Source organism: Cololabis saira, chromosome 18 (genome assembly GCF_033807715.1).
Source record: "Cololabis saira isolate AMF1-May2022 chromosome 18, fColSai1.1, whole genome shotgun sequence".
In the NCBI taxonomy this organism is placed as follows: domain Eukaryota; kingdom Metazoa; phylum Chordata; class Actinopteri; order Beloniformes; family Belonidae; genus Cololabis; species Cololabis saira.
Genome location: NC_084604.1, coordinates 20,354,920 through 20,366,415, shown reverse-complemented (window position 1 = coordinate 20,366,415; position 11,496 = coordinate 20,354,920). Strand labels below are relative to the sequence as shown.

General features: G+C 41.6%; 1 protein-coding gene across 2 annotated transcripts; it reads left to right on the top strand.

The window, feature by feature from the left end:
* Window positions 1-7,135: 7,135 nt before the first annotated feature.
* Window positions 7,136-11,105, top strand: hlx1 (H2.0-like homeo box 1 (Drosophila)). Of its 2 annotated transcripts, XM_061746504.1 has the most exons (4): window positions 7,136-7,867; window positions 8,315-8,497; window positions 8,621-8,805; window positions 10,181-11,105. In XM_061746504.1, the coding sequence occupies exons 1-4, from the start codon at window positions 7,408-7,410 to the stop codon at window positions 10,520-10,522; spliced, it is 1,170 nt and encodes a 389-aa protein (XP_061602488.1). In that variant the 5' UTR covers window positions 7,136-7,407; the 3' UTR covers window positions 10,523-11,105. The 2 variants fall into 2 exon arrangements, with proteins under 2 accessions (XP_061602488.1, XP_061602490.1); XM_061746506.1 differs by lacking the exon at window positions 8,315-8,497 and having other exon boundaries at window positions 7,198-7,867.
* The last annotated feature ends 391 nt before the right edge of the window (window positions 11,106-11,496 follow it).

Sequence of the window (11,496 nt, the reverse complement as noted above, 5' to 3'; positions counted from 1 at the left end):
GTATCCATCTTTCCCATTTGCTTTCCAAATCTTTTCATGAATTCTTTACAGCCAACTCTCAGGTCCATACTTACAACACAAGACACAGTAACAAACTCCATCCCCCTTTTCTTTTGCTTATAGAGGCTCCTTAATCTGGAATTCCTATCAGTTCATTGTTGAATCATCCTCTTCTATCAAAATGTTTAAATTAAGACTTAAAAATATTCTGTTAAATCAAGACTCTTAAATGTTTATTTTACAGTATGTTAGATGTGGATTATTACCCTACATACTCATGTTTTTGTTTTTTGCGTTCCCTGCTCATGTTTTCTTATTGTCTGTTGTTATAGCTTCTTGTTTATTTTGTGAATACCAGTATTATTGTTGTTGTTGATTTATTTGTCAATTCTTTTATTTCCTTGGAGAGGTGCTTTTATAAGCCCGTACAGGGTTTTTTAACCTCTCCCGCACATATTATTTTTGCCTGTTAGTTGTTGTTTTTGTTTTTCTTTTTTATGGTGCAAATAAGAAAAGAAAGAAAGAACACACCGGATTCTAATTAATAGTCAAAATCTGCATGTCATCAAGGTCTGCACAAATCTGATAATGACACAGTCATTTTGATCCCGGTGTGCTGAAGCAGAGAAACATCTAAAACGTGCAGGACACCGGCCCCCGAAGGCCAGGGTCCTGGAGTCGGTACCAGGTACCCGGGTACCAGGGTAGCAACATCACCGGGCTCTTGAGCTTTAGTGCTGGTATCTGTGATCGGGATAGTTGCCCACAGATGCTGTCAGGTCACATCCCATTGGTAACTAGGACCTTTGCAGACCCTTTGTTGTGTTCTTTCTGGGGGAGATGGTCACTGTAAAAGGATAATGTTGCCATGTTGAGGGGAGTTATGTGGCAGCGTCAAAGTAACATTCATATGAATGTCAGAAAGCAGCTTTTCCCAGCAGGACTTTGGATTAACAAGATGGGTAGTGTTCCCTCTCTTTATCAGTCTGTGGTCATAATGTCATAGTCGCTCAGAGTACAGCGACCCATCAAAGGAATAATACTGAGTGTGTTTCGTTATTTGACCGCTGGGTGGCAGCATTTTACAAAAAACAAAAAAAAGTTATATCTCTCTCTCGCTCTCTCTCTCTCTCTCTCTCTCTCTCTCTCTCTCTCTCTCTCTCTCTCTCTCTCTCTCTCTCTCTCTCTCTCTCTCTCTGTCTCTGCCACCTTAATAAGATTGTAAATAATTGTAATACAAAATAAAATTATACAGATATACGTAGATAATAAAATATATTTTACCTTGAACCGCGCCATCCAATTTGAAAATAAAAATCCCCTAGAACAGTAGAGATTTATTTTTCTTTTCATGAGCAAGACTTGTTTTTTCTAACTATCTGCCGTAACTCGTTTGCTTGTGCAGAAAGCTAAACTATTTAAAAAAGAGAGAAAAAAGGAAAAGGAAAAACAACAGGGTTCTTTGGCATGTGGTGCGATATCTGTATTTTCTCCCCAGAAATAAAACCAATTTTGTTCCATCTTTTTTTGTATATTTCTAAAACATGCATCATAGTTTGAATAAATCAAATCTGGTTATGATACACGCTCAAAAAGTTGTATCAAACCTCTGGCGCAGTTCTCGGCTTCTTGAGTCTATTATTTTATTGTATTTTATTTACACAGCTGTGTTGAATCGCAGCCGCTAGATGTGGAGGTTTGAAGATGCTCCACGTCTGCATGAATCAACCTGCCCGCCGGTCCCCCACATCTGCAGCAGCAGCTGGGTGGGATCCCTGCACATTTCCGAATTGAAACAGACAATTTGTAGTAAGAGTAATTAGTCTGTTATTATGACACACCACCATCGTCAAATATTGGGAGGAAGAAAAAAGTCCAGACTGAATGGAAGTTATGGAGCTGCTCTGGTGCGCCTTAACTAACTTGATATTCGACTGAAAACCACATACGGTATTACACGGGTTGGGTTTTTTGTGTTTGTTTTTTATTAATATATCAATAAAAGTATATATTCATGAATGCACCGTGAACTAAATAAGTAAATTAAAATCTATTGAAAAAAAAGAAAGAAAGGAAATAGTGGAATTAGAAGAGGAATTAAAAACAAATATTTCAAACAAAGCCTGACTGAGAGACGTGTTGCTGACTTTCCTCGGAGGTTTGTGCTCCCCTCGTCCTCTGGCCCGGCCTGCAGAGTGCTTAATGGTTTGTTATTGTGACCTCTTTGTGTTTCCATCAGTCTCCTCCGGTATTTCACTGACAGCAGCTTTACAGTGACGTGTGATTGAACCGTGAGGACATTTCTGCAGAGGGTTCGAAGCTGCACACTTTAATCTGCTGTAACGTATAAACACAAGGCTTTTGCTCAAAGGCTCCGAGTCACCATCATATTTAAAAGTGTTCATTAAAGCAGCCTCCAGCTGTGTGATGAGTGTGCTGCTGCCCCGTCCTGCTGATGTCCACTCCAGTCTCTCATGTGATCTTGATTTCAATTTCAAGTATATATGCTCTGGTGGACTCCATGGAGAGGCGTTAGAGACCAGTTCGGATTTTCTTGTGGTAAAGTGGGTTGAGATCTGTTAAACAAGCACAGAGTGATGAAATACAACAATTGGAAATTCAACTTTTATAAAATTATAGAATTTCAAGCCAATAAAGACAGCTGTGATTGGAGATGGGGTTTCAGATGTTGTTTGATTATAGTTTTAAGACCCCAGTTTTAGACAAGTAAAATTATATTTGATTAAATGGTAAAAAAGAAAATAATAAAAAAGAAAATAATCAATTTGACTGTTTGACTGATTTTTTTTTATTCAATTTTATTTCATTAATCTGAATGTACCAAGTTACTTTTGTTTAAATGTATGAAAACCTGCCTAAAAAGTGCAGAATTATCTTTTAAAACGTGAGAATGGAAACAGTGAAATAAGACCACATCGTGCGACTCTGACCCAGAGTGTGCAGAAAATCATAATCCTGCAAATTTACTTTTTCCCTGAAGCGACATTTAAAATGGTCATCGGATGTGTAAAGCTGGGGGAGTGGGGTGGGGTTGTGGGGGAGGGGGGTGAAGCTGATGGAAAAAGTTGAAATATATAGTCATTTAAATATAGCAACTGTTATATTCCTTTTTTTTATTTTCCCAGACCTGCAAGAGAGAAAAAAAGAAAAGAGTCCTCTGTGCAGTGATGTGCAGGCAAAGAAAGAAGGAAAAGGAAGATATTCACTCGTGGGAGAAATTCCAGCCTCGTGCTCTTCAACATTAATCGATTGCAGCTCTGCTCAAAATCAAATCTACACTTGAAGAACAGAGCTGGGATGACAGAGGAGAGTGTGTAGTCACTGGGGGGAGCTGCTTGTACACTGAAGGCCTTCGTGTGCTCATTAACGCTTTGCATGAAATCTGTGGGACTATTCTGTCCCACTGATCACCTCTACACGTGCACATTACACGTCTTTACCATGGAAAACGAGCTGTAAATAATTTAATGAACTGATATTTTGTTGAATATGCATGGAGATAAAAAACGTAGATCAAACGCATTGATTTATGCAAGAAAAAAACAAGTTTTAAATGATTTATACAAGAGTAATCAAAAGTCATTTATTTTTAGCTTACTACAAATTTTAGTGAACTCAAATTTATTAAAGACAAACTGTTACATTTTTCACTTGATGTCTATAATTTTATATAAATGTTACTTCTAAAAGCAAACTGCACTTCTTATGAAGAAAGAAAAACCCTAAACAGATAACAGAAGCAGACATTTATTATCAGACTCTGACATTCAACATCCTGCATGCAAATTAAGGAACACTTCAGGCTCATCTCACCCTCTGAGAGAGTTCATTTTCTGAAATACTGCATGTGCTCGGGGTCACATAAACGGGACAGTGTTGTTTTGAATTAACTTTAGACTTATCCCTCTCCTCTTTTCTCTCCTCTCTTTCTCTGTGGAAACCATGGCAGTGTGCCATACAGAAGGCTGCGCACAATGGCCAAGGTCCCATTAAATCTGCGAAAGTTCCTTCCTGAGGCAAACATTGCCAGAAATAGTAATCCTGGCCTGAGCTGGAGGGTCCTGAGAGATGGGAGCAGTCATTTTCGGTGTAATAATGTAATGTGTAATAATGGAAATCATTTCAATCTGGCCAGCAGCGTGTGATCCTGCGGAGCTGCGCAGACCGCGCTGCTCATTCAACTTTTCCCCTCCGCCTGACGGGACTTCCTGAAAAACACACAGCGAGCAATCACTGCGACAACAATAGATGCTGCAAACTTCAGGTAGTCAGCAGTGCTCAGATACGGCTCTGCATTTGGCTGCTTGAACGCTGTTTCCACGATGTTTGTTTAGTCTGATTCCCCGCAGAGTGTTTGGATTTAAACAAGAGCTGTTCAATCAATTAGGCAAAACCCCATGTTTAAGACGCTTAGGTCTTATTATGCCTTTGTTGCTATTTTAATGTATAAGGGGTCGTTTGTCACCCGTGGGAAAATGACTGTCACGTTCATTTCTCACACTTCAATCATGTCCTCGTGTTTACGTTGCAGGAGATGAGTGAAACATAACATTTAACTGCAGATAAAAGTCTTGCATTCAGAAGTAGAGGAGTCAAAATTAAGCATAAAGAAAAACATTTTGCAAAAAGTCGTGCAATGTATCCGTTTGTGCTGCAGAATTAGCGTTTGCGCAGGCGTGGAAGTATTTCTCGCTGCAATTAATATGCATAAGTAAATTAATACATAAGGAGTTGGTTGGGTTTAGTTTTCCAGCTAGCCCAATGTTTGTTGACATGACTTTTAGTTAATTGTTCTTAATTTCTAAAAATCTGTTCTTTTTATTGATCTCGCTTGACCACAGGTTGTTCATCAATCAATCGATCCATATTATTTATGGCCTGCTGGGGCCTGTCCCCGCTCTCTGAAAGAGAGTGAAAGATGGGGACATAGGCTTAGCCTGGATTATGAGGTTTTGAGGAGTTAATAAACCGATAGTGTGGTGAGGGGATACTGAAAATAACGTGCCTGCATGGGTCTAATATAGGATTTAGAGACAGGTTTTGTTCCAAACGGTCACAAAACTGAGTTGTAATTGATTTATAAATACCACTTATTTCTTTAATATCACTTCTGTAAGAAGCTATTAATTTAGGATGGCAATGTAAAAGAAGGCTGCAGCCCACTGGAATAAAACAAAAATAGGCACGTATGCAGAAATGTGTGACGCAGGAACTGCCCTGTGATCACCGCTCCTGTAAAGAAAATAAAACGAGAGTCGCATTCTTTAACTTTGAATAATCTAAGACAGCTTCAAGTGATACAGTCGTTTAAGCAGAGACAGGAGCTGCTTGGCACTGGCAGTAACTCCATCCCGCCATCACTCACAGCTCCGGGGAGGTCAGGCTTGGAAAAGGGACATAAAGGTGAATAATGGCATCGCAGCAGACACGTTTCAGCGTTTATGGTGCAGATTTATGCATCAAATGTGTCATCTTTTAGAATACTATTTTTTAAGAGCGTTTTTAAAGTGATTTTAATGAACTACAGCCAGATGAAAAGGCTCAGTGCAATCAATTAGCTGTAAGACCAAGCTTTAAAAACTGGAGCGGGATTATTGTACATGGTGCGCAACATGTGTTGTGTGGCATGCATTCGTTAAAACAACATTTCCACAACCTCTAATCATGCTGGGTGATCCAAAATAACCCCCGCCAAAAGTAACACTTCCAAAGCCGCAGATTTGTGCATGAACATGTGTCACACACACACACACACACACACACACACACACACACACACACACACACACACACACACACACACACACACACACACACACACACACACATACACACACACACACACACACACACACACACACACACACACACACACACACACACACACACACACACACACACACACACACACACACACACACACACACACACACACACACCAAGGCCTGCTTTCTCAAATGCTTCCCACTGAAAAGCTCATCAGCACCTGAAATAACTGAGCGCGCTGCGCACCGCCACATCCTCTTCCCTGGATTGTTTTGACTGCGCGACGGAGGGCAAACGTTAAATGTCATTTCTAATTTTAACCCGGAAAAGTGTCACTCGAAAACACCATGATAGCAGGCAGCCAGGGTCATCGGCGCTTCCGGCCGCATGAGCCCCGACCAAATGAATGCGGGTCTTCAGAAGCTATTGTTTTCCACACATGCAGAAGAAACATGCGATCGGAGCCTGAGGAAGGAGGAGGTGGAGAGAGAGCCAAACAGGCACGACAGCAGCAGAGAAGAGAAAGCTGGAGAAAGTTCATTTACAGTAAATCGATCGTTAAGTAGGCCACATGAATCCGTCATTATTAGAAGTAATTAAAACATCTTTAGGGTCCTAGAAATGTGCGTAAAAGAGATGTTTAAATCATAACAGATCTATCCAAACCCCTCCGATTATAAAATCTTATTGGCCAGGACCCAGCGGTGTGTGAATCTGGAGGAGCCTTGCGGATGAGGTATCGCCTCTGAAGTTAATTGTGTTTTCGTTTAGGAGGGGAATAGATTTCCTTTGTTTATTATGAGCATGGGGGCGGATTTGCGTCACCGTGCAACTTGCAGGTTGAGATAAAGTTGCACAAATATTGAACAAGGGAAGTTCTAACAGTCATTATGAAGTCCCCCCCTCCCTCTGCTCCGGAAGAAATAAGGATTTCTGCTGTATCCTAAAATACTATAACAGCTTCTATTTCGGGGGCAAATCTAGCAGGCGCATCCGCTCATTTAACGCGAATCTCAGCACATCAAAAACAGGATGAGATGGAGCTAATACAGACTCTCCTGGGCAGGGGTCTATAAATCGCTACAGTTTATCTATACGCAGTGCAAACTCCCTTTTCCTTCTAATCACTTTACTTTCTAAAACTGGCCCCACTGTGCTTCTTTTTTTTTTTTTTTTTTTTTTTTATCCCTGTCAATTTCCCAAAAGAAATATGGAGACGAGCCTTCCTGTAAAATGAGTGCTTAAGTGCATGATTTGGATGAGGGGGTTCTCTTCCAGTGATCAATCCATCATCTCTGGGTCAAAATTGCACCGGAGCGTCCCTGGTCGTGCGTGTTTGGGAGGGAGACAGAGTTACACAGCTTTCTCATTGGCGAGGGCGTGATGAGAGCAAACGCCAATCTGCCATTGGTCCAGAAAGCAAACCAATCAGTGTCAGCGGAGGAACTTCGGAGCGGAGCTGCTGGGTTAGAGTTTCAGAGTTAGGAGAGCGATTTTGGCATTTCCACAAAGAGGACGGGCATCTGTCCTCCGAAAAACGCTACCCGTCTTTTGTTTTTATTTTCACATGCCTGTCCTTCTTGTTTCTTCTTCTGGCAAAAGCACACGAGGCGTCAGAAGATGTATACGGCCGGGCTCAACCCGTTTTACGCGTCAAACTTCAGCCTGTGGTCCGCGTACTGCGCCGGGGGCTTCGCCGTGGATACAATGAAGAAACCCTCGTTTTGCATCGCGGACATTTTGCAGGCTGGAGATTCGGAAAACCTCCCGGGATCGTCCGCGCTCATGGTGCACATGGGCCACCACCATCACCACCAGCACCAGCACCACCGGGCTCAGCAGCACTCCGGCTCTCCGCTTCGCCCCTCTCCCGTCGCGCCGGACGCGTCCGTGTTCGGTGCCAGAGTGAGTCCGGCCTCTCCGTACCACAGACACGGACTACAAGTGACCTCAGTCTCCAGAACCGCTTTCAGCTCCCAACAAGGTCCGCCACCCTCCAGCAAAGACCTTAAATTCGGAATTGATCGGATATTATCCACAGACTTTGATCCAAAATGCAAGGAGAAGTCGTCCCTAAGAGGTTAGTGCCGAGGCATTATTACTTTTACGCATTTGCAGAAAAGCTTCATGTTATATCAGCTTTCTTTTGCGTACTAGAAATCTTTTTTATTATCTCACATATTACAAGAAAACTGAGTTTAAAAGAAGAAGCAACTAATAACCTTTAATATGTGCAGCCAGTATACTTTCTCCCATTTACAACACTGACAGGCCTGTCCACAGAGTAGTTAGAGCGCAAATAGCCTCATAATAAGGAGCCCTGTGGGGAAATCCTCTCTTCTCTTGCCCCCAAACAAGAGATCAGAGGTCAGGATTAGCTCCAAACAGCTGGAAGTCTGTACAGAAGTGCATTACCAAGGAAACCACAGGCTCCAAATTCAAAACAGTCTCCCATCTTTGCCCCCTTTTGCTTCTGTATCTCTGCGATAACCCTGCTGACTGCAGCCCATCTCTCGCTCTGTAACAGATCTCACATCCATCGTTAGCTCGAACCGTCAGTCAGGCATCCACATCCCCGTTCAGCCTCCGGCCAGCCAGTACTTCTCCTCCATAGACCCTGGGATGAGCGACGCATCCTCCATGATGAGTTCACTAGGCAACAGCAGCAGCAGACACTCAGGCCAGCATCAGTTTCAGGACACCTTCCCAGGTAGACATCACCTGTAGGAGTGTAGCAGACATGGGAGAAGGCCCTGTCTCATCTCTGTTGTTCAAGTGCAAGAGAGAGGACTCTTTTTGCTTTAACCTTGTTGTCCCCCTTGTGTCTCTTTAGGTCCATATGCCGTCCTCACAAAAGACACAATGCCTCAGACGTACAAGAGGAAAAGGTCATGGTCGAGGGCCGTGTTTTCAAACCTGCAAAGGAAAGGACTTGAGAAGAGATTTGAAATACAGAAGTACGTCACCAAGCCAGACAGAAAACAGCTGGCTGCCATGCTGGGCCTCACGGACGCTCAGGTAAGAGACAGTGAGGGCTCAGGGGGACTGAATAAAATTATGTTTGACACAAAACACATGTGCAGCAAAGGTATTAAAAGAAGATATGAATGATACATTTCCTTCCATTTTAGTTGCATAGATATTCAAGTCTGCAGATAAAATTGTTGTCTTAGTTTAATTTAGCTGGCCTCTTTACAGCTCATAAGTGCTAATTGTTTCTCCGTGTAGTTTGCATGTGATTCTACTGTATACTACGGTGGAGTAGTCCAGTGGTGGTTGTAGGATTCAATATTTGTTTTTAAAACAATAAAAGCCCAACAAGAGTTGCTGCCGTGGCAACAGCTCAAAAGAAGGAATTAAACTGTGAAACCACAAGGCCTTGGACAGGATTTTTCAAATTCTGAGGTCCTGCATTGTTTCAGCTATCCAAAGTTGCCCGGCCGAAAGAGAAAAAAGTTTCATATTTCTTTTTTTTTTTATATATTAATTTTGCAATTTGTTGACGGTTTCTCATGCGACAGTCCTTCATATACAAGCAGATAATGTTATAATTTAAGTGTTTTAAAGTTGCCATATCCACGCTATTGATTTCTAAAGAAACAAATTAGAGAACAACAACCATCTGTTTCTTTTTGTTTGGTCAGTGTACTGATCATTGTCTCTGATCAACATTAGAAGGACATAATATGGAAAGTGTCTAATTGAAGATTCATTTGATGAATTAAACACAATATACAGTTTTTTTTGTATACATTGTTGTCTTATGGCTGCATAAGCGACTCACTTAAATTACATGATGAACAAAAGGCCTAGAGACTGAGGTCAGGCCTGACTGCAGTCACCACTTATTGGCTGAGATTCTCTCCAAATCCCAACATGTCTTGAGTAACACTTTTTGCTTGTTTTTGTTTACATTTCATCAGATCACCCACAAATACCCAAGACTTTCATGCTACATCTTGATGAAAGCATCGTCCTATTTTTCTCTTTTTTCCTAACCATATTTTCGGTTGCTGCACATTCTCATATAGCTGTTTTATACACTTTTTTTCTGAACCATTTTGCAAGCGGGATGTTGTGGTTGTGGATAGGTTTCTGTTGAAAAAGAAACACAGAGAAGTGAGTCTCATTTGGTTAAATGAAATATTCCTGAGGTCAGAGGCAAGCTGTTTTTCATTTTAGAAAAGAGAAGGATATAAAATATTTAAAATATGGACTCATAGCCTAAATTAAACAAAATAATTTAGGTTTAATGAATTCATTTCATGAAGTACCTAAATTGTGCCTTTATAGGCCACTTACAAAAAAAGAAAGAAAAAAACCCAACATTGAATTGGTGTTCATATATAAAAAACAATATTTGAAGTAAAATGGTTTTGATGTGTGTTTTCAGGTGAAAGTGTGGTTCCAAAACAGACGCATGAAGTGGAGACACTCTAAGGAGGCCCAGGCTCAGAAGGACAAGGAGAAGGACGAGAAGCCGGACAAGAGTGTCTCCGAGGCGGGCAGCAGGGACCCCAAAGAGCCCACGGAGTCCGAGTGCGAGAGCGACGGCAGAAGCGACTGTGAATCCGACGAGCCCGAGGAGGAAAACGCAGACGGACTTTTGGACATTTCTGAGCACAATAAAACCAGCGTGATCACGAGCGGGAGCGCGCCGGGCGGCGGCGGCGGCGCGGACGCGGCGCTCGCCGGGCCCGGCACAGACTGTGCGGCCTCGCAGGTGCTCATATGAACACACGAGCCGTGAGAAGAAGAGCCGCTTTATCCTACAATATCCCTCAAAGAAGACGGACAATGACACACAGACACACGTGGAAAGTAACTGCGAGGAAACCAGGTCAGTTTAACCCCTGAGACCAGGAGGAGCAAAGAGACGGTTTATTTGTTCAGTTTTCCACATTATTTCAGCCCAGGCAGACACAAGGAGCATAGTCAAAATACGGTGTGAATTTCATTACATTTTACCTTCTTTATTTCTAGCTGTGGTCTTACAAGGCTATAATAATAAAACCAAAGGAGAAACTGAAACGTCTGACTCCCGGTTTCCTCCAGTGTTTCTTCGTTCTCCCCTCGAGAGCTCCAGAAGGCTGGTGGTGTTTTCCTCATCAGAAGGAAATAGCCGAATAATTGGTTGTGAATTTTATTTTTAGGTTATGAACCACTCGTTTGACGTTGTAAATGAAATCTCAGAGCATCACGGCAGTGTTCATGTACCTATTTGTTGTGGTTATGACTTTTGATGTAGGCTAGTTGTGCTATTGTTTATAATTATTTGCACTGAAAATATTGTAAATAAAATGTTCTTACTTTGGAAATTGCATGTTATTATTATTGTCATAAGCTATAATGGTTGGGCTTTTCTGACAGGTTTCTTTGTAAATTGACTATAAATGCTGCACATTATATTTTATTTATTCTTTTTGCATTTCTATTGGACAAAATCCAAACAAAGGCAGCAATTAAAGGGGAAGCTGCATGCAGTTAAAACTTTAGCCCAATGAAAGAGTGTGTTTCTTGGAAACAAAAGTACAAAAAAAGTAAAATAATTATAGTCGAAAAAATCCCATGTAAAAATTATCTTTCCCCCCTTAATACCAAAATAAAACTAAATAAATAGAAAAACCTTTAGATCTTTCTTTACAAGAGGTTTCTCTGCTACACGGTTTCAACGCCGGTTTTACGTCACATAAGCTACTTTTTTGTACG